At 34.0% G+C, this 24,553-nt stretch overlaps 2 protein-coding genes across 2 annotated transcripts in view; one reads left to right on the forward strand and one right to left on the reverse strand.

Moving 5' to 3' along the window:
• Positions 1-24,553, forward strand: part of LOC129225695 (uncharacterized) — a gene marked incomplete at its 5' end in the record, with an annotated part of 48,710 nt that overhangs the window by 3,083 nt on the left and 21,074 nt on the right. The gene's annotated exons all lie outside the window — the stretch shown is intronic.
• LOC129225693 (transcription factor Jun-like) lies at positions 5,339-9,347 on the reverse strand. The gene has a single exon (XM_054860170.1). It carries the CDS (start codon positions 9,112-9,114, stop codon positions 8,200-8,202), a length of 915 nt encoding a protein of 304 aa, XP_054716145.1. The 5' UTR covers positions 9,115-9,347; the 3' UTR covers positions 5,339-8,199.

Genomic DNA, 24,553 nt, shown 5'->3' on the forward strand with positions numbered 1-24,553 from the left:
ATATCTTGGAAATCTACTGTGCTGGTGTTAGATGCTTCGGGAAAGTAAAATTTATTGCTTTCCTTTTTGTGAAGAAATCTAACATTAAATTCAGTTTCGTCTTGCAATTGCTTTTCAATTTGACCAATGTAATGATGAACAGTTCAATTAGGTTGGAATTGAAGTATAATGAAATCGTTGATATGTAAATCTTCTAGAACAAGAGCTTTTTCCTCTTCATCTGTATCCAAAATAATATCTTCAAAATTGGATTTGTTTTTATAAAAGACATTTTTCTCTAATAGGAATAATGGCAATGTGCAAAATAAAAAACAAGAGTAGTAATTAAAAGTAGTGTTTATATATCAGTAGAACTTTAATATAAACAGACTATTCAGTAATTTGTATGTCTTCATTTTCATAATTTTCTTTTAAATCCAAAATAAAATAGCAATTATTTAGGTGCATTTATACCTCTTTTCTTCTAAGTTTTATTTGTTCAAAGGTGCCCCAACTTTTCTGTTCAAAGGTACCCCATTATATGGAATTAGGAATTAGAACAATTTACTCAAGTAGGCTCAAGAATAATAACAAAACAAATCCTAAAAGTTAAAGCTAAAACTTATCTTTAAATATTGTAAAATCATTTTAGAATTATAGAAATTACAGGTTTTTTAACAAAAACCTTGCAACTTTATTTTGAAAAGTTTAGATTTCAGAGAGAAAATAACATTCCTTGCTCAGACAATAGTATGCATGCAAAATGACCAAACTTGGCTTACTTTGCTGCAGTGAAACAATAATAATGTGCTGCCATATACATTAAAAACATAACATTTTTTTTAAAGATAATATTTACAGTGATCAAAGGTGCCCCCCTCTCCCCTAATTATTTACACAGCAGAATTTTCGTAATAGGAAATGTCTGGGATCAGATTGCTACAATTATTTCTTCTTGTGGGTGCAGAAGAGCATTTATATTTATATGAAAATCTTAGAAAACTTCTGAAATTAATTTGGCTTTTATACTACAAAGGGGGAAAGAAACAATAAACATGACTTACACAACAAAATTTACCAACTGGTTTATTTATTTTTTATTTATATAGCGAAATTAATATTCTTATAGAACAATTGTTAACATCAAAATCTGTTTGTTCCCAATTTTGATATTGTTGATTAATATTATGTAAAGAATACTTACTACTAGAAAGCTGTCGAAAAAACTTCGAACCTGCTTCGAACTTCGAACAAAATAACTTTTTATTTTGAATATTTTGCCAAACGATGACGAAATTGTTTCGTATGCTAATTTATTTCATTTAACTTCAGTAAATATCTGAACTTTAAATACAAAACAAAGATGCTTCCAGAAAATAACAAATATGAGAATTTGTTCTATTGATAGATGAAAAGGAAATTTTTGAGTGAATTCGTCAAGTTTCCCTTTTACGTACAAATTAAATTCCTTCTTATTGATTTCTTTCTAGACATAACTGTAACTTTATCGGTACTATTTCGGCGCTCGATTTGAATGTAAACAATTTTGAATTTTTGACGTAACATTTCATTTTACAATTCATTTTGCTTTGGATGGAGAGCAAAATGCTTTTTTCTTTATTTCAAGCTCGTGTTGTGTTATTTTATGACAAAAAGTTTTGTGAGAGCAAAGTTGTTTATGTTCTAATTAAATCAATGTTAGCTCCATTTATTTAAATTTAATTTAAGTATAGATTTCCTTGATTTGCGAGTATGTGAGTAACCAGAGGGAGGAGAGCAAGAGGCAAATGCCTCTTCCTTGATTCAAGCATGTTTATTTCACTATTTTGCAGTTGTTGCTTTCCCAAAAATCATAGTACAGGGAGGATGATTGATCGTCAAGTGTTTTTAATATTTTTAAAACCACTTTTAAAGTCGAGATAATTTCAGATCACTGGATCTTATGTGCAGTCTTGAATTCCCCTGCAATTGAAACACTGGGTGTAATAAAATGCAGACACGTGTCCAGAATTTCATTAAGGGAGGGGTTTTAATGGTTCTACAGCCTTACTCAAGAAGGAGGCAACCGCTCACAAACTTACATTTTATATCAAATTGTCGATCCCAGTATGGCATTTGTGCACCTGTAAGGACAACTGAACCCCCCCCCCCCCCCCCTCCAAGGATAATTCTGGCTGGGCATTTGACGGCAGTAGTTTGTCATTTCACAGCTTCTTTTTAATCAAATCTATTTACTATGCAATGTTTTGCAATTAGTATTGAAATCTATCTAAAAATGCTTTTATAATCCAGCATTTATATTAGGTTTTATGTTCTGAAATAATGCATAATAAGCTAAACAAGAGTCTTTTGCAGATTCAAATTACATTACCAAACACAATCACTAATGCATCTTCATGGCAGCATCATATGCAAAATTCATCATAACCTCCTAACAATAAGCAATAGTAGCAGTCAATGCTTTATATCGGCAGATCATTCAGCGGTTTAAAAGTCTTAAATTGCAGAAAAACTTCAGAAAGTTTTTTTTTTTTTTTAACGGCACACGAACTTTTACTTTGAAGTTAATTTAAGCCAAGTATGCATTTTCTTTGTTTGGTTTAGTATTTTTCCTTGATGGGAGGGGTTTAACCCCTAAAATCCTCCCCTTGGACAAAGCTCTGATGTTTCTCAATGGTTAACAATTATGCTTTTAGTGTCAACGAATTTCGGTAGTTCCTTCCTTGTTTTCCATTTTTCTGTTTCCTTAGTCTCCCCCCCCCCCTTTTCCCATTTTTTGTATCATGCAAAAAAAGATTAAAATTAGATTTATGACCTTGTAGCAGTTTCTCCACTGAAGAAATTTTTGCTCTAAGAACACATTTTTAGACGACCTCAGGGTGATGTTAGGGGGAGGAAATTGAGCGGAAGAAACAAGTCCTAAAAACGAGAATATAGGCATTAGAGTAAGGGATGGGACTTAAGGGCTGTCTCCGGGCCTGGATTTACGTACAAGCTAAGCGAGCTATAGCTCAGGGGCCCCTCCCAGAAATTACTATAATTCGTTCCAAAAAAATAAAAAAAAAGTACTTGAAAAAATAAATTTTATTTTCTAATGCTTGAAAACCTTGAACATTTGGAAACGTGTAGCTACAAACAAAAAATGGGAAGGGGGTAGGGAGAAGGAATGCCAATTTTTGTCAAATTCAGCTCCATTTTATCCTGCATCAAAAATGTAAAAACCGTGGTTTTTACGTTTCTAAAACATATTACAAATTTTTATGACTCACATGTTTCACACACATATCTTGCTATTAATATAATTTTGAACGCAGTATTTTGGAAATTATTTTGGTAATGCTTGCTTTTATCTTACTTCTGCATATTGTCAATCTGTTTAGCATGGAAAAAAATACACTACTTCTATTCCTCTTCGTTTTCTGTTCCATTTGCAACTAAAGAGAAGTTGTCATGAGAAATCTATAGCTTTTTTTTTCTTTTAAATTTAAAATAGCTGTTTCTTACAAAGTTATAACAGGAGTGTAAAAATTTACAATCAAGTACTAAAATACCAGAGACTGGAAAGTACAAATGGAATGAGGTAAATAATTTTAATTGTTCTAGAGTCCTTGAAAATAATTAGATAAGTCTTTGAAAATCTGAAGCAAAGTTGGTTTCTCATTTTATTTCTTATAACTGTATAAATTATGAATTGTTCAACAGTTACCCTCTTGTTACCTATTTTCTAAATCTATGCAAAATTTCTTTTAAAGCATTTTTTACCAATTGATCATTTTATATTCAATTCATTGTTGTATTTGTTGGTGGTAATCAGTCTTGCATAATATAGACAAACGGTTGTTCGCAGAAAATTTTTGGCTATGCAGAATTTTTTTTTCAAACTGCTAACGTCAATTTAAATTTTTTTTTTTTTCAAACCCAGTTTATTTCTATTGAAGCCTTTTAAAGCACATGTGTGAAAAAAAAAAGGTTTTGGTTCGTTTCAGTTGGTAAAAAAATGCAAACTATATGTTAATTGTAAAAAAAAAAAAAATTAAATGATTTCAAGTTTTTTTTTTTTTTGGCCTCTTTCATATTTGAATACAAATTCAATTCTTTATTCAAGGATAAGTTAGGCAAAATAATTACTTGCAGAAAATTTTCCAGCTAGGATTTGTGTTCGCAGAAAGCTTTTCATTTTATCCAAGTCTGGTGGTAATTTGTAATAAATACATTTTTTATTAAATAAATTTTTACATACAAAATTGATTTCTGCCATGACTGCTTAAACTGTGAAAAACCGTACCCTGAAAAAAATATTTATATCACCCACAAAGGCTCTATTTTCTGTCAATAACTTTTTATTTAAAAACAAAAAATGTTTTACTATATACAAAATAAACCTTCTACATCTTGATTTATACTGTGTACAAAAAGTAGCTTGTAAGATTTCAAGGTATTTACATCACTTCCAAAGCATCCGAACTACAAACAATGGATCTTAGCGACATTATAGAATTGATTGCGTCAATAGAAATGTACATCGATGTATCACAGTCATTGAAGATTGGCAAATTGATTTAAAACCAAAATATAGGAGAAGAAACCCCATACAATTGAAGACCTCCCTACAAGCTCAACTTTTTGTGATTAACATTGAAATATATAGGGGGGGGAATCTCCCTCATTCAGTACAAGAACAGGATATCACCAGTCAATATTCCATTAGATCAGAGGCGTTTGTGATCCAAAATTTTGGGCTGCAGTTTCCCAGTCTTGCATAATATAGATGAACGGCGTTCGCACAAAATTTTTGGCTCTGCAGAAAATACTTTTAAATTACTAAACATTAATTTAAAAAAAAAGAAATTAAAAAAAATCCCAGTTTATTTCTGTTTCTTCTGAATATTTCCCTGTCTGCCATTCTTGCCTTGTCTTCTTTGCTTTTTTGTTAGCAGGGTCTGTCCAGGATTTTTTACAGGGTCCGTTTTTTGTGAAAAATCAAATAATTTTGTGAAAAATGAATTAATTTTGTGAAAAATCAAAAAATTTCGCAAAAAAAAAATTTTTTTTTGTTAAAACGAAATTTTAGAATTTAGAGATGGCACAAACTGCATCAATTAAACTAAAAGTTGAGTGTTTTCCTCTTCTATGACGAGAAAATCATTCTGGATTTTTTTCCTGATATTTGGCGGGGGGGGGGGCATCGCTCTTTCAAGTATCAATATTTATCTACCATTCTTCATTATGTTAAATTATACTAGATATATTTCTGTACAGTATTTTGTATAAGCTGATCCCTCTAATTTGACTTAAAAAGGTTCCAAAAATTATCGGTTTATACACAGAAATATGCGTTATTTTGCTTTCAGATTTGCTCTTTCAATAAACAATTTGTGACAGATCTGATCTTGTTTATCAGAATTTTGTGAAGGGTCCGTTTTGTTTGATCGGGATTTTGTGAAAGGTCCGTTTTGTTTGATCGGGATTTTGTGAAAGGTCCGATCGGGATTTTGTGAAAGGTCCGTTTTGGTTGATCGGATTTTTGTGAAGGGTCCGTTCGCCCAAATATCTCTGGCCAGACCCCTGGTTAGGCACAATTAATCTAAAAATTAATGATTTCTTCTTTAAATCATGATTATAGTACACTAATTACAAAGGAGCCAACAGTTTATTTTACACAGCCTGAATAGTGTAAGAAGATAATTCACGCTATGTAAAATAATTAACCTTACAGACTACGGAACAACAGTTTCTATTGGTGAATCCTGCATAGAGAAATTTAAAAAGCATTGATAATCCACCCTTCATTAATTTTACTTTTTTAAAAGCTTATTCGTAGGAAATACGGTATTAGTTTTTGCAGAAATACTTAATTTTAAACTAATGAGTAGTTTTTGTTGATTTGTTTACAAACCCAAATATCTTCATAAATTTTTCAAGTAAAAAACAGGTAGCTTATGTTTTATGTGTCAACACTTTGAGTAGTTTCAGATCCACATGAATTTTTTCACTATAAAATGAAAATAATATTAATGATCATGTCATTGATATTGGCCAAAAAATGATAGTTAAGCCACACCCCTCCCCCCACCCTTGGTGAAAAATAACTAGATGTTGAAAAAAAAAAAACAAAACAAAAAAAAACAATAATAATAATAATGATTTTAAAGCTTTTTTTTTTGTCGTTTTTATATTTGGATATAAATTTAATTCTTTATTCAAGGGTGAATTAGGCAAAATAATTATTTGCAGAAATTTTTCCAGTTAGGATTTGTGTTCGCAGAAAGCTCTTAATTTTATCAAAGTCTGCCGTTTCCGAAATTTTTTGGCTGACAACACATTCTAAGATTGATTTTTTTTAATTAATTTTTTTTCAATGATTTTTGTATGTACATTTGAAGAGTTTTTTACAGCGAGGGGGGGGGGGGGTTGAGCTTCCTCATAGTTTTTGAAAATTTCACACTTCAGCCAACTCTCAATAACAAGAAGTCCAAACGGACTGGCTTAAATGTTCGAGTTAAATGTTCGAATTACGGGAAGTGTCCACAACAGTCTCAAGAGTTTGGGACCCAAGGAAAACTTTGAGAAAAGAAGTATTCAAGTTATAAGCTTCAAATTATCGAGATCCGACTTAATCTTCAAAATATTTTACTTCAGTCAACAATCACCTCTGCATTAGATATTAAAGGACAGGAGTTGCTACGTTTCAAAAGAAACCAAAGAATAAAAGAGTTACATTATTTTGAAACAAGTGTCATTTATCATAACAGTCATGTTTACTTGTTAAAATCAAATATTGTTTGAATAATTTTAAAAAACACCTGAATTTGGGATTATCTTATGTGTTTGCAACAAGAAAGGGGTCAACGCCAAATGAAATAATTACACATAGATAACATTTTAAATTATTCAAGTGTTGTTGAAATAGGGTTCATAAAGGCAGATTTCAACATATTTAATGTAACAAAATCTTTAAAAATGAATTTTTAAAAAACATTTTGCAATTCCTGAAAGTTTTTAAAGTGGAGTCTTGCACATTGGTCTTCAATTGTCACTGCAAAGATTGATCAGTTTACATAATTAGATAAAAATTTTCACTTTGCAATGTGCAACATAATATAATTTATATATTAAAAGTAAACACTACACTTGCACTAAAAGTTCTTTAAAATACTTTTTTTAATTGTGTTTTATGAGGCTGCAATGTTTTAACTATTTCTTTCCTATTTTCTAACAACAACAAAAGTTTTATGTGAGATATTTATGTCTCAGTTAGAATAATACTTTATTTTAAAAAAATTTCTTTTTTCCAGAACTTTTAAATCTTTTATCATTAATATGCTACATGATTAAAATGAAAACAACGAAACAGTGTAATGAAGCAGAACTTGCTTGAAGAGAAGACTTTTCAATTTTACTAACAAATTGTCAGAGTTTTTTTTTTTTTTTTTGACACATTTATGAAATAAAAAATTTAAAAAAAAACTCAGCAATTTGGGTTTTTACACTGCTGATTTTTTAGTAATTTTAATCACATTTTAGCAGAGCATTTTTCATCCTGAAACATCATATTTTCTAAAAATTCATAAGTTTATATTCTATCGAAGTTTAATGATAAACCAATTGATTTTTAAAACTTCAGTGCTTTCATATTCGAAAAATATTTTCAATACGGTGCTTTCTTATTTACTTGCACATATGAATTGTTATAATGACTAAAGAAATTGAACAAATTCACACAAGCCTTACTTCAGTAGTGCCCTCAGTCAACAAATGATTTTTGAATGTAAGTATTATTTCCATGAAAATGATGCAGCCAGGTTTTCTTTTAAAGCAATGGTAAAAAAAAGATGAAGCTTAAACAAGTTTTACAGTTCCAAATAAATAAAGCACATAAGTATTAAACTACACTATGAAGAAGGGCTTTGAAAGTTTATGGGGAAAAACAGATAGCCTTGCAAGGTTAATGAAGAAAATACTGTCAAGGTAAGGCACAAAAATATGGTCACCACCAAGTCAATGACTTCAGAGCTGTATTTCGTTTTACATGAAAATGAAACGAAAAGGCACAGTTCTCAGGGACCAATTAAGATATCAGGAGGCCTTAGGCTGAACACTTTTTCAGGGCCTCCTAGTAGTTAAACCTTATAGTTTTAGCCATTTGGGGGACTCTAGGACATTGCCTAGTTGCCCTATTCAGAAATTGGACCCTGATTCTATTTGCATATATCAGAAAATTTACACGAGATGAGCAATCATCATTTGGCATCCTTTTCTTACATGCTCCATTACCTCTTGTTTTAAACAAGACACTTGTTCACGTAGTTTATCAGCAATTAATTCCAATTTAGAATTTTCTCCTTTGAGTTCTTTCACCTTATCCTCCAACTGGGATATTTTTTCCAGCTTTCTTTTTCGACACTTGCTGGCAGCAACACGGTTTCTTTGCCTCTTCCTTTCAAGCTTGATACGTTCTTGGTCTGCCATATCGATGGGTGCATTTTGGATGGGGGACATTGGGGGAGTAGAGAAATCACTGGGCACTGTCTGAAGTTCCTCTTTAATGGCAATTTGTAATGGCACACTGTAGCTATTGCTGTTGCAGCTATTACTGTTGCTACTTTCCACAGACGGAGGTCGCACAATGCTGCTGGCATTTGTCGTGATGACGGATTTTTTGGGAGTATCTGAGGTTTTTATCACACTGGTTGGCGAATGTTGCAAGTATATAGGTAAAAAGTTCGGATAGAGTTTTTGAATAGTTGCACTTCCTGGGGTGCCAATTGAATTTGATTCGGAATATCCTTTCAACGCAGCACTATTCATGTCGAATGGCTTCTGATGTAATTGATTGAGTGCATCGATGAAACCTCTTGCATATTGTTCCTGTGCCTCCGTAACATCTTTTGGAAACAAATATTGGGTTGGTGTTGGCGTTGTTGTGATGTTACCACTGTTGGCGATGATGAAACGTTCTAGCTCGGGGGATGCTAACTTTAGCATGTTTAAATCGGGAGAGGTTAAAATTGGAAATTTTTGCTTCTTACTTGCTGTTTCTGGAGAGTCCAAATCTAAGGTCACGGGACGTTTCATAGTTCTGCCGCTGTTTTTACCGCTGCGAAATTGTGAATCGTCGTATAATGTCATCTCCATGGTCTTTCAAATTTCCAAACAATGACAAGAAGGTTTGTTATAAACAATATTAAAAGTTTATCCACAATCTATGATTAGAGTAATTGCAATTCACAAGCGATCGGAAGATGCAATTCCATCACATAGTTCTTGAAGATCAGAACATTCCTTTGGAATATTTTCAAGATTTCAAATTCATTCAAGAAAGTAAACACGTTTTTGCGGGAGTTATCACAGACCAACGTGGTGTAATATGAGTCACCAAATTTTGCTCTTAGAGCTTATAACGCTGACTCACCTTAAACGTAAATTGAGTGACATCATTGGGGACTGCACTGATTGGTAGAAAATGACATCACTCTTTAGCGTTCAGCCAATGGTGAGTCAAGAGCGAGTCGAACTATGGCGTCAGGCAGTGACGTTTTTCTCTAATCTTCCCCGTACTTTCTCGCTCCCTCCCCTTCTAGACTGGAATAATTAGTCGTGTTTCTACGAACCAGTTTGAGTTCCTATGAGAATAATAAAAAGAACAAATATAAAACTTGAATGGTTATTTTCCTTGTACAATAGCCCGGAGAGTAACTTTTAAGATCGAGTCAAAATGAAGTTGTATCCATGATTGTAAATTTCGATTTTTTTACTTTTATTTGTTGTTTTTGACTTAATTTTAAAACTTTGCCAGGAGCTTGCGCCATTGAAATTTTTAGGGGAATTATGTTGAGGGGTATTTTTGTCTTTTTAAGGAGAGACTCTTGCTTTGAGGGGTGGGAGGGCATGCTCGAGTGGGGACACCGCTGGTCAGGAGTGTTTAACTGAAGGAGGGGGTTCGCTTTTGGGGGTCTTTGTAGTATTGCGGGGGTGGGCACTCCTTAGTGTACCCCCCTCCAAGTTCAAAACCCTAACACATTGTGTGCAGTTTTTTTCCCCCCAAATAACCTAAGTCTTTGAAGACAGTGGAGAGCCAGCCCCCCCCCTCTCCCGGTTGAATTATTATTTGAATCGAATTTTTAAAAATATTTTTTCAACAAATTTAGGGTTTTAAAAATTTTTGTTGCGTAAATTAATATGCATGTGAAATCGATATTTTAAAAAACTTAGAACATTTTTCATGTTTTACTACACTAAAAAAAGACTTCCTAAATAGCATGATGTTAAGCAGTTTTTAATATAAATAAATGAAATTTAATTTGGATGACATAATAGTAAGCTATTAATACATACAAAATAGAGGAAAATAATTGACCAGTGACTAGTGCTTCACTGGGTAAGTCAAATGAGAAATCTAGTTGGAGCAAGCCTAATCTGGCAGCGTTGTAAAGGCTTCGCACATCCGAATCATACCAACTATAAATAACAGTTTGCCCCAATCATAGGCACCCATATGGGGGAGGGGGGGGGCAAGTGAGGGCTCAAGCGTCTCCCTCCCCCTTAGAAATTAGAACTTCCTTGCTTTTAGTATTTTGTTCTTTGCAAAAATATAAAAACATTTCTTCTCCAGCCATAATGAATAAGTTATTAAAAATGAGGCAGTGAGAAGCAAAGGGATTTAAGTGGACACTTAAAAGTTTTGAGTAAAACGCGTTTAAAGATCAGATCCTAGGTAGGCTTCACGGGCGCCCATATCGGGGGGCAAGGGGGGCTCGAGCCCCCCCCCCCTTAGAAATTGGAACTTTCTTGTTTTTAGTACTTTTTTCTTTGCAAAAATGTAAAAACATTTCTTCTCCGGTCATTAATGAATCAGTTATTAAAAATTTCAAATTTTAATGACTCTACTCTGTCTTGAAATCTGCTTCCATGGGGAAAATATCCTGCTAAACCATGGTTAAAATATCTGAGTCCGCCCCCCCCCCTTACAATTTTGCATATGGGCGCCCATGGTAGGCTTTCATTGAAATTTTTTTCTGAATCATGCTATACAGCAGCAACTACCAGGGCTACTAGTACCATCTCTTGCCTCAAGACAGAGGAGAGGTTTACTACCATGTGTACTGGTTATCTCCGAATTTTTAATTTTGTCACTTACATCCCTTTGCTTCTCACTGCCTCAAAATGTCAAATTTTAAAACTCAAATATGTTCTGAAATCGATTTCCATGAGGAAAATTTCCGTTTAAACCATTGGGAAAATATCTGCGCCCATCCTTAAAATTCTACATATGGGCGCCTATAGCACTTACTATAAATAACATTTTTTACTATAAAAAGTAATAAAATAAAACAAATTGAACAAGTTGCAGGGGCGTTCACAGAAATTTTGGAATCCGTTACAAATGACTTTTACGGGCCCCCTTCCATATTGTTTACCCCTATATTTCAAAACTCAATTTAAAAATATCGGACCCGGGCCAACAAGTGTCCCTTCTCCCCCCCCCCTCCTGTGCAGGCCCCCTGACAAGCAGTTAAGCATAATTGCCATTATATTGCACATTGCATGGGTGCCCACCTCGGGGCGGGGGGCATTACGCAGACTGCGCCATTGAAATTTTAAGGGGGTGTTTTGGGGGGAGGGTGCGCTTTTTCCCTTAGGGGGCTGGGCCCCCTGCATATTATTAGAAATAGACAAGGTTGTTTTCCAGAGCTTTCCAAGTTACTTCTCCCGAACGCCAATGAACTGACCATCAAACCAAGTATCGATAGATTCGCAATCTTTCCGTCTTTATGTTTGGCTATTTAACATAATCCTTAGATAATAATTAGCGGATATATCAATTAAAAAGTATTAATTATAACACTTAGATTTCGACATAAAATCCCAATTTTTCGAAGGCTTTCCTCTTTTCAAATTATTATTCAGTGCTTCATCTCAATTTTCCGCAACAATGCTTTTATTAAAATTTATAGCGTGAAGAAAATCATATTGAGACGAAAGATCTGTTGCCATTTTGTTTTCTCGAATATGAACAAATAAAATCCTTGCTTTTGTTTTAAATGCTTTTCCTGTAATCGGTGAATTTCAAATGTTTACTTTTTGGTTATTCTTCCGCAATCTGCCGCAAAGTTTTACGCTTTTTTTTTTGGGGGGGGGGGGGGTTCAAGCATGAGGGGGTGTTGAACATGCGTCACTTGACATAACTTTTATTTTCGAAGTGGACCGTGTAAAGCCGGGCGGCGTAGCTAGTCTGTATATAAAAGTAACATCATAGAAATTGTGAAATTCTGTTTGCGGCTGCCCTGCATTAGAGGTGAGTTTGGGCTCACTTTTGAGAGCCCGGGCCCGCCCGAGCCCGAAAATTTGTAACCGAGCCCGAATGATATTGTCTCGGACCAAAATCCGAGCCCGAAGGAAACTTTCTTGTATCAAAAACCGAGCCTTCTACAGTCTGACATGATCTCTCTGTTAATGAAAAATGTCACGTCAACTGTTCTTCATTAACAGAGAGAAGTTTCTAAATTTTCTTAAAATGCTTCCCTTCAAATGCATTACTGTATGACATATTGCAATAGTAATCGCAAAAAAACACTATAAATAAGCGTTAATTAATTTTTTGGGGGGAGGGGAGTGGTAAATTTGACATTGATTGAACTGATTTAAATGTTCTTTTCATTTTCTCACAGTGGGAAAATGTTTATTAGCTTTGAATTTGTATGGAGATTGGCGATTGAATATCTGTGCTTGAGCCCGAGCCCCAAACCTATTTTCGGTTCTAGAGCCCGTGCCCGCTTCGGGCCCGGGCTCGGGCTGAGCCCGTCTCATCTGTAGCCTGCATCCAGAAGACCCCACAGCACCTGCAGCCTTGACATTTTGTACAAAATTGAGGGGACAAAGAGGCAACTGCTCTCCCATTTCTGGCTTCTTAAAGTAAAAGGGTTTTGCCCCTCCACTTTTCTAAGTTCAAGCAAGATAAACAATCGATCGAAAAATGATAGTGTTGATCAATTCATACGTTTAAAGAAAGAAGAATCGACCTAATAGGTTTGTTTTTCCAAATAATTATTGCCCAAAAATTGAAATGGAGTTTTAAATTGGAAGGGCTGTTTTTTGAGGCTGTGTTCAGAAATTTTTTTGAGAAGGTCATTTTTTTAAATAATGACTCTGAAATCCATTAATTATTCGATCATAATCCCCCCCCCCAAAAAAAAGACTGCTTTAGGGGGCAGATCCCCCCCCTATGCGCATTTTCAATATCAAGGCTGGGACACTAGGACTATATTATTAAATGTAAAATCCAAAATAGCCAATCCAGTTGACCAAGCATTATGCATATGTCGGTGTAGTACTCCTTAGCATTCATGAAGCTTGGTGAAAAAGTTAAAAACAGTGAACTCGTACGGAATGGAGATGAGAGGGCTATAAACGCGATATATATATATATATATATATATATATATATATATATATATATATATATATAATGATCAAAATTGATGTAAAATATTCTACATTTAAACAGCGCAATGTTGCAGCTAAAGTAGTTAAATGTATTGAAAATATAGTAAAGTATGTAGTTTCTCATACACGGGTAGCACAGAAATAAGTGTATGTAACAACGAAGATAAACAACAATAACAACAACAAAATGAACAGGGAACGTTAAAAAATAAACTAGGAACATTGAAAACAAAAATTGATGAAATCATGGGTATTAAACTGCTGCTACGTTTACGAAGAGCTGGAGCAGCTGGCATATTAAATATTCTGCAAGGTTTCTGTGCGGGTCAGTATCATACATGCAGCAAAATTAATTAGAAGTAAAAGTATATGTATTTGAATTAACGAACTTATATGTGTAGCTACTTATAAGGCTTAATATAGTAAGAGGAAAATTATAAAACGTTATATATGCTTATTTTTTGGATAAATGCAATAAATTTTACATATGTAAATAGTATGCTTATTAGTAATATGCTGTCATGTATTACCAACCCCCCAGCTCTTGCAATAAATTTTACATATGTAAATAGTATGCTTATTAGTAATATGCTGTCATGTATTACCAACCCCCCAGCTCTTAAAGCTGGTATGACGGTGGGTGCGTCAAACATGAGGGAGAATTTGAAGGACTTTAAAAATTGGGTTTTAGATTTACAGCCCCTACAAATATTAAAGCATTGTCCACTTTAAGGCTTAATACAAATTAAAGGCAAAGACTCAATTTAATATGCTAAACGATGTTCTCATACGCCTAGAGTTACCTCTTCGGGACTTAAGAGAACTGTTACGGTATGACGGTGCGTCAAACATGAGGGAGAATTTGAAGGACTTTAAAAATTGGGTTTTAGATATACAGCCCCTACAAATATTAAAGCATTGTCCACTTTAAGGCTTAATACAAATTAAAGGCAAAGACTCAATTTAATATGCTAAAAGATGTTCTCGTACGCCTAAAGTTACCTTTTCGGGACTTAAGAGAACTGTTACGGTATGACGGTGCGTCAAACATATGAGGGAGAATTTGAAGGACTTTAAAAATTGGGTTTTAGATTTACAGCCCTTACAAATATTAAAGCATTGTCCACTATAAGGCTTAATACAAATTAGAGCTGCAAAAATGACCCTTAAGACAAGAGGCATAATTTGGTCTTATTTAACCAGAAAATGTGTTCAACTTTTATGTTCTTTTACCTTGAAAACGTTATGTCACATGTTACTGGTTTACGTAAATTGTACGTGGTAAAAAATATGTAAAATGGCATTTTCGAGAAAGAGAAAGAAAAGAAACAGGCTCGTCCTTTGAACGATCAGGAGGGGGGGGGGGTAACAATTTCCCCCTGAATTTAGAATCATAACGATATTACGCATTTTTGTACGTATTTTGTTGTTTTTCCATAAACTGTATTGAACACAGCGCTTTGTCCTCCTCCCTCTACCCTGGAAATTTTTGAAATGATGGGCCTGAGAAAAACCTAAAAATTTTACAGGGGACGGCCTCCAGGCCCCCCTTTACTTGGGAGAATAATATATCCCTAGACCCCTGGTGACGTCTGGCCCCTCAATAAGTACTGCAAGTCGGCGCCCTTGGTGATAATCAATTCGTGACGCTTGAACAAAATTTTGGCATGTGTATCAATGCTGCAAATTCCTATCTTAATCAACTCCTACCATCATTTATCAGATTCAAAAATGTTCTTTATCAGTGTAAGTCAAGAATTTTACCGATAAATGATCCCAAAATGATATTCCGTGCACTTTTCTTGTAATGATGTGTAAGGGTAAGTGTTATGGTATACACGTCTCACAGTAAATATTTCGTTACATTTTTTAACAGCAAAGTTTTTTTCTTCTTTTAATATTTGATTTTTGATGATAGATTGCAAAGGAAAACGCGAAGGCTTATCGTATCATCTCCTGTTCTAAGTAATTGAGAAAATTGGAATAATCTCCATCTTGTGCAGAAAAAAAAAAGCTCTTTCGAATGGCGTAAAATGTTATGGGGTGCGAGAATTCTTGAACCCCTTTATTTGGCATTTATGTGAAATTTTAGCTCAGGAAAGTAATTACAAAAAAAGTTATTCGAAATTTAAATTTAAAGTAATGAAAAAAAAAAAACACTTCATGGTACACCCCCCCCCTCCCTCCCTCCCAGGGTCTGAAGTAATTTTGTACCAAATGTTAAGCTATCTGCTATAGGTTCTCCTGGGCATGAGATTGCCACACGCACTATATTGCTTATCCTTGCATTATTATTATCTTTACATACTGTTATGCTAACATTGAAAGGTAAAACTTAGGGAGCCTACGCGTAATTATCATCATGCGGCAAAATTTGGAGCTCCATTCTGCAAAATTACTATCATTCGGTGAAATTTGGAGTTCTTTTCTCTAAAGTCATCATCATTCGACAAAATTTGGAGTTCTATTCGGTAAAATTATCATCATCATAATGAAGCAAAATTTGGAGTTCTATTCGGGAAATTAAGAATTTGTGCTATCCTGAAAATCTGTCCGGGGCTCCCTCGCTGGCAGCTACCTTTGATAAAACCCATTGTTTTTAGAATATAGAGATAATCTCGGCAGCGGATTTTAGGGGGTGAGGGGCCCCTCCCAAAAGATAAATAAATTCAACTATTTTGTTTAGTATTTTTAGCACACAGTTGTTTAAAATGAACAAAAATCACCAAGCATATTTGAATCAAAGCATTTTTGTTAGAAGTCCTAATACTGATGGAGTTTGAGACTAGAGTGGCAGAAGACCGTTAACTCACTCGTTTCGAATTCAATAGAATGTAATATCACGATTCGTCCATTAATTTTTCATTGATTTCCATCAAAAACATTATTTTTTTAATAATTAACATTTTAAGAAAGTGTAGACGTACCTAGAAGAGTCATTTCAACCCAGGAAACTATTTGTGAAATAATAGATTTCTTTTTCCGCTTATAAAACATACAAAATGAAAGGAATCACATGGTAGTTTCTTGGCAAAACCATATTATTAATGAAAACGGCATGTAGTATTAAAATGTTATCTTAACTGTATTAATTTTGCTAAAAAAATATTTAAAAATAAAGTCATGAAAACTTTGTTATTAAACTTTGTATAGGGGGGCTGTGGTGCGCTTTTAAATTTCCGGGCCCCCTCCAAAAATTATTTCTGTATCCGCCCCAGGATAATCTGGATTGAATTTGTTCCTCTCCCGCTGCAAAAATATGAAATCTCCGGCATGCATGTAGTGAATGATTCCTTTTTTTAAGCTTCATCAATCCACAAAAAGCAGGAGAGGGTCAATGTTCTTTTATCTTAACTCTTTGGTGTTTGATTCAATCTTAACATGCGATGGAGGTTGGAGAGAGATTTAATTTTCTGGAGTGCGGAAAAAAATGGAGGGAGTCCAGTTATTATTAGCGTTTGTACTCTATTTTCCTCTGGAATTTTGTTTCTGGTAGGTTTATTAATTTATTCGATTTTTATTGTGTATCGAACACCGCCCACGCGAAGGCGAGTGCGTGGGTTTTACAACTATCGGCTACCCACACTAAATCCGGAAACTGTTTTCAGCTGTCTGCGTCCTTGAACGCCATCTTCATCATTCCGACACGTATTTTTCAGTGTGAAGTTTTATCAGCCACCCTCTTATGACGTCATCGAAAAAGAGAAGCAGATTGCTATTGTTTTGCAACAATCCACATAACAAGGTAGATAAAAATTGTGAATCTGGCAGCAAAATCGGGGAGAGTTCAGCGATAGGGAATCTTCGCTCGCTGGGAAATGGAGCAATTAATTTAAAAAAAAAGGCAGCATTAGAGGTTTTTTTTTTTAATTAAGGGCTTCTCTCTGTTCTATTACGATTTCTGCATCTGATGTTTGCAGTCGAGTCTTGACTAACGCAAGCAGGGGCGGACTGGGTCCCTCAAGAGGACGCCAACTTTGACTCCCAAAGAGCGCATAAGAAACCGAAGAAGCAAAAAAAAAAAAAAAATAAAATAAAAATAAATAAATAAAATAAAGTAAAATTTAAACTTTGAAGGCGCAAAAAAAGAGAAAAAAAACCCTTTAAAAAGTAAATAAAATAAAATAAAAAACCGAAAGCGAAAGAAGAAAAAAGGAAGAAAAAATGACGATGACGACACAAAGGTACACAAGTTGGAAAGTGGAAAAAAATAAAAAATAAAGAAAAAGAAGAAAATTTTCTGGTTTGAAATTAATGAAAAACAATATAATACTCGAATTTCAGGTAAACAATGTAAAGTTATAAAACCAAATAAAACGATTATTAAAAAGCAATTCTTTTACTTGGCACCGCGGCTGTTTAATGAATTAACGGAAGATGTTAGGAATGAGAAGAACTTTAAAAAATATAAACAAGGGGTCAATGAATATATACAAAATAATGACATTCTATCAACAATTAATTTTTAACTGATAAAATATACTGACTTGCCAGCCGGGGGGGATTTTGTATTGTAATTTTTATACTATTGAATGTTTCAATGCGAGTTATTGTGTGTGTGTTTTTTTTTTTTTTTTTCTGGAGTCAAACAGTCCAATAATTAACAAATAAATACCTTTGTGCTGAAAATTCAAAAAATCAGTAATCCAACGTCAGAAAGCACAAATATTGCAAGATATTGCAGACACGTGTTTCGGTGTTATAAGGAACACCTTTTTCAATGCAAAGAAATGTGAGCTTCTGGATGAAAAGTCATCCGAGAAAAGCAACATGGTGGAACAGGAGATAGTATAAATATCAAAAACTAGAAATTAAACAAAACAAAAAAGATAAAATGACGCCATGGAGGCAAAATTTATTATATAATTCCATCAGGAAAAAAACCGTTAAGTAATAAATTTTCCAAGAAAACCCATAAACAATGCAAAAAGTCTAAAAATGAAACCACTCTGAATAAATTAGCAATAAATTTACCAGCGGGAAAAACTATGTATGAAAGCAATGTATCAAATGGAGAAATGCATTTAAGAACAAAGTGAAGGATAAACATATTGGAATTAGTTAATCACCAAACGAAATAAGAAAGCAAAAAATGAAAAAAAATAAAAGTAAGAAATGTACGACGTTTACATAAAAAATAATATAAAAACTAAACCAATTTTAACAAAGGAGTCCACACAGAAGAAAAATAGGGAATTGCAGTAAGATCATTGACTAAATTAGAACGGTTCCTCAGGATGTGGAAAGATTCCCAAAAATCAAGATCCAACGAATTGGGGCACTTTTGGATAATTTGGTAAGAGTTAAAATCAAAAGAATGATTTGATTCCCAACAGTGTTGGGCAATACTGGATTTATTCAGCTGTTGTTTCCTCACATAGTTTTGATGTTCTTTTCACCGAAATTTCAAAGAACGGCGGGTCTGTCCGATGTATCCGAGTCCGCAATTGCAAACAATTTTATAGATCCCACAACAAAGCCCCATCCTTAGTGATATTTACATGCATTACTTTGAGCTCAAGTTGTTTCAGAAACTACAGTTTCAATTCTATGTTCGCTATGTTGATGACTGTTATGCTCTTATGAATCACGATCAACTAAGCATTGATGATGCTTTATCTATTTTAAATTCCATTGATCCTCATATTCAATTCTTAATGCGGAACTCAACTATTTAAGAGCTGTGGCTGTTGATAGAGACTATCCGCCCACCTTAGTTGATTCCATTTATAAAAAACTTTGCAAAAAAAAAAAAAAATCTCAAAATATTGCTCTTAATAGAACTTTTAACACTAAGAATTTAGTTGTTCTGCCTTTCTTCCCTGGTATTAGTTTTCAGGTTGCTAAGATTCTGAAGCGATTCCAATTCCAAGTGGTATTTTCTCCTATTAATAAACTTTCTTTCTCTTCTCTTAAAGATCCTATTCATCCTCTTAATTGTTGTGGGATCTATAAAATTGTTTGCAATTGCGGACTCGGATACATCGGAAAGACCCGCCGTTCTTTGAAATTTCGGTTAAAAGAACATCAAAACTATGTGAGGAAACAACAGCTGAATAAATCCAGTATTGCCCAACACTGTTGGGAATCAAATCATTCTTTTGATTTTAACTCTTACCAAATTATCCAAAAATGCCCCAATTCGTTGGATCTTGATTTTTGGGAATCTTTCCACATCCTGAGGAACCGTTCTAATTTAGTCAATGATCTTACTGCAATTCCCTATTTTTCTTCTGTGTGGACTCCTTTGTTAAAATTGGTTTAGTTTTTATATTATTTTTTATGTAAACGTCGTACATTTCTTACTTTTATTTTTTTTTCATTTTTTTCTTTCTTATTTCGTTTGGTGATTAACTAATTCCAATATGTTTATCCTTCACTTTGTTCTTAAATGCATTTCTCCATTTGATACATTGCTTTCATTCATAGTTTTTCCCGCTGGTAAATTTATTGCTAATTTATTCAGAGTGGTTTCATTTTTGGACTTTTTGCATTGTTTATGGGTTTTCTTGGAAAATTTATAACTTAACGGTTTTTTTCCTGATGGAATTATATAATAAATTTTGCCTCCATGGCGTCATTTTATCTTTTTTGTTTTGTTTAATTTCTAGTTTTTGATATTTATACTATCTCCTGTTCCACCGTGTTGCTTTTCTCGGATGACTTTTCATCCAGAAGCTCACATTTCTTTGCATTGAAAAAGGTGTTCCTTATAACACCGAAACACGTGTCTGCAATATCTTGCAATATTTGTGCTTTCTGACGTTGGAATACTGATTTTTTGAGTCCAATAATTGTTCTGTGTAAAATTTTTACTACTTGTGTAAAATTATTTTGTAAATATTTCTGTTAATACATATTTGTGTTTGTACTCCATACTAAACCAATTAAAAAACACTGCGGACAGTGCCTTTGGCGCTCTTTAGTGTTGAATTTAATACTAACTCGTGTTGAACTATAGTCAAGATTTTCTTAATATTTTGTTATGAAGTTTGTAATTTATGTTTTATAATTTGTAAGTTTTTTAATTTTACTTTTTTTTAATTTTGCTTACTGTTATGTATGTGTATTTTGTTTGTTAATAAATTTTATCTTATCTTAGAAGAAAAAACAGAAAACGCACAGGTTTGAAGGCGCAAAAAAGGGGGGAGGACGGAAAGCACTAGAAACAAAGTCGCACAGGTTCGAGGGCGCAAATAAAACAAAATAAAAGTGAAAATTTTCAAGGGTGCAAAAAAAAAAAAAAGAAGAAGAAGAAGACAGAAGGCGTTTACGATCAAGGGCGCAAAAAAAAAAAAAAAAAAAAACCCTAGGGCGCATCAGTTTGAGAGGCAAAGAAAAAAAAACACAAGGCGTTTGAGAGCGCACAGGAGGGAGGGCGCATCGGCCCACGGGCCGATGGCCCGGCGGGCTGGTCTGCCCCCGAACGCGAGGTACGTGAAATAGACAAGCTTGCTATTTGGAGGGGAGGAAAAGGGGTGAGAAGGGTGCAATAACTCCCCCCGACTTTGTGGCCGAGGTCTTTGTTGTTTTCCGGAATAATTTGCATCGAATATATCCTTTCGCACAAAAAGATTTTTAAAATGAATTTAATAATAGTGAATTAAATAACCAGTCCAGTGATGTAAGATTTGTATATACATCAAAGAACAAAGAACTATTAAAATGTTTGTTTATGTGACGCGCGGTGTATTTAATTACGCCACGCGGAAACGTCTTATTATTTTGAAAAACTAAATAAGATTAGGGGGGGGGAGGGGAGAGTTTTGAAAATTCTAACGTACCCTCACATGGGGGTAGTGGGAGTCAAAAATTGCAAAAATCATCCTTACGTAATTAATGAATGGTCCCAGAAAAACTATCGAACGACAGTTCAAATATAAAAAGTACTTTTGCGACAGAACTTGGAATGCCCGAAATCGCGGGAAAACACAATTTTCTACATTCTGTTCCATTATTCTTTTGCGCCTGTTTTCCCCCTTATTATCGATTTTTTACTGGTGGCCAGATGTCTGTCGCCTAACCTAGCAGACTACTGTCTGCCCACGCACAGGGACCTACTACGTTGATAAGCAGCAAAAAATAAAAAATAAGTATAATAGAGCCCCGTCTATACTTTGGAACATTCATTATATTTAGCCATTTGGTCAAACTGGCGCCCGTAAAAACGCCTCAGCACATGGAGCCATGAGGGTATGGTAATAAAATAGACGTACGTGGATTCAAGCTTTATTACAGTTATTGACCGCATGCTCTTAGTTTTCTTTTGCATCATTCTGTTACCGGGCTTAATTTGCACAGTAACTCATAGGAACTGCGCTCCTGCACTTTTTATCAGTAAAAAGCAAATTTTTCATGTTAAGGCGGTATTCAGGCTATTTTCCGGTAAAATAAAAAATTGTGGAAATACAGGGCTCCTGTGCTTTTTTTGGTAAAAATTAAGACCTGCTCTGTTCCAGTGATGCTCGCTCAACCCGCCAGCAGCAGGTTTGTGCAGCAACCCATTTACTGGAAATATCGCAGATATTTGCCCCCTGAGACAGTTTTCGCTTGTGATAGAATTTAAATTGACGTTTTTGGGACCTAAATTACATTCCTTTGAAAAAAAAAAAAGGGAAGACAAAATCATAGCATCAAAAAAAATACGCTTTAAGTCATTCGAAACCTAAATTTTCTTTGCGCAACGAAAAACGCTTTTCGCCACTCGAAAATCATTCGTTTTTCCTTCGTGTTTTCCTGTCTGCCAGTCATTCCCACTTAGACCACTTGTTAGCAGCTCTGCGTGAAGAACAACGGGAGGGGGGGGGGGGGATGAAAATTTAAATAAATATTTCCGCTAATTAAAGTCGCACAATTATCCCACCTAGCCAAATATATAACCTGGAAAATTACAAATCTATCGAAACCTGGTTCGATGCTCAGTTTTCTGTCATTCACCAGGAGTAGCAATGACATATAGATACATAGATACAACTTAATATTAGATTATTATTAGTATTATTGTTATCATTATTTTTAATTCGTTACAAAGCATTTTTTTTACTTTCCAGCAGTGCTTTAAAATGTTGTAACTCAAGTTCTAAGAGAGCTACTGAGCTCATTGTTAAGAATTATATGCACTTTAACTCGCTACTTAATTTGAAATTTTTTTAAGAAAAAAAGTTCATCACATAATTTTAAAATTTAAAAATTCAGAAACATAGTGTCCTTTAAAATTTTTTTAAATACACATTATTTTTAATGCATTTTGACAAATACACCCAAAAATGTTCCGCGAGTGGGATCATGCAGTTTCAAAAAACAGCAGTTATAACAAATACTGGAAATTTTTTACTAGAAGCTTTAAAATGTTGTAACTCAAGTTTTATGGAGACTACAGAGTTGCATAACAGCTCATTGTGAAGAAAGTTGAATGCACTTTAATTTGGCATGTAACTGTTCATCATCAAAACCAAAAATTGCCTTTTTGTGTTTTGCTGATTAGCACGAAATTATTCAAGCTTCCTTATTAGCCCTCTAACATTTTGCCGTGGCAAAAAAATGAAACAAAATTTGTCTCAAATGATAATAATAATATTTTGTAAAAGTGCCTTTTTTTTCAATCAAAAGAGGATTATGCCAGCCAGCAGGAGAGCAATTTGACTTACCGGTATGCAAGCTCTCCCTTGGAAAGTGATCGCATTCACAAAAGGTGTAGAGAAAAAACTTTGATGTAGTACAAGAGAATAAACTATAACTTAAACACGGGCTACTTTGGCCCACATTTTGGAACTTTTCTCTTCTTTTCTTAATAATTTTGTAACTATTCACATTTCCAAGCGATGGAAACTTTTTTTTACGCATCTAAAAGTTCTCTTAATTTCTGATCATTCTATTTCCAACTATTTTCCCCTTTATAATGGATTTTATTTGGGCCAATGTTACATTTGCGTTTGGGTTACTTTCGGCCCAAAGTTATTTTTCCAACTTAAAATCATTGCAGAACTATGCAATAGAAGAAGAAAATGCAATAGTTGAAATATTAACAGATGGATTTAAATTTCGGTGATTTTTCGTTCAGTGTTAGTGAAATTTATTTTTTAGCAAATATTTTTGTTACTAAAATATAAAAAATTCAATAGAGTATCTATCAAGTTAAACTTCGGCAGAAATAATTTCTATCCAATGTGGTACAATCTGTGAATCGTATCAATATCGATCGCTCGGTCGAACTGTGTGAGCTGCAAGGTCAAATTAAGGGATCAATTTTGTGACTCACTTGCTTTTCAATTCGAAGTTCTGCGATAAGTGTTAAAAAGATTACCGCATTTCCAGTAATATCAAAATATCTTTAAACCGCAGTATTTCTCCCTGTCAGCTAGCTCTTGTTTCGCAATTGCTACTTGCTTCTCGAAAAATGTTTTAAATGCGTTTGTCTTGTTTATTTTATTGGAAAAACGGACATAATGCACGTTTCTTTCGCTTCTTCTTATCTTAAGTGTTCGAATTATGAGTAATCAAATTAATCGTGACCCTATTTAAGGGATGGATTTTTACAGTTTAAACCCCCTCCGAAATTTTGCAAAACGATTCCACAATATGTTTTTCATTACAATTTTGTTTGCTGAAAAACTTGTTGTTACAGATTTTTTTTAATTTATTTGTTATTTTTTTTTTCAATTTCATTAAAAAAATTACATTGTTATTATGGACGAACTGAACAAAAATCGGACCTTTATCTGAAATGTTTATTTTTATCGTAGTTTTTGTGAGCATCATTTCTTCTTTACTAATAATAAAGCTGGAAGTCTCTCTGCCCGGATCTCTCTCTGTCTGTCAGGATGTCTCTCTGTCCGGATCTCTGTCTGTCAGGATCTCTGTGACACGCATAGCGCCTAGACCGTTCAGCCAATTTTCATGAAATTGGCACAAAGTTAGTTTGTAGCATGGGGGGTGCACCTCGGAGTGATTTTTCGAAAATTCGATGTGGTTCTTTTTCTATTCCAATTTTAAGAACAAAATTATCATAAGATGAACGAGTAAATTACGAAATTATCATAACGTGGAACCGTAACATGGGCACAAGCCAATTGGCGAGATACGAAATTATCATAACGTGGAACCGTAACATTTGTACAAGCCAATTGGCGAG

Source organism: Uloborus diversus, chromosome 7, assembly GCF_026930045.1.
Source record: "Uloborus diversus isolate 005 chromosome 7, Udiv.v.3.1, whole genome shotgun sequence".
NCBI classification, from domain to species: domain Eukaryota; kingdom Metazoa; phylum Arthropoda; class Arachnida; order Araneae; family Uloboridae; genus Uloborus; species Uloborus diversus.

Coding starts and splice junctions, on each gene's coding strand:
- LOC129225693 (XM_054860170.1), bottom strand. CDS start 9,114: ATGGAGATGACATTATACGACGATTCACAATTTCGCAGCGGTAAAAAC.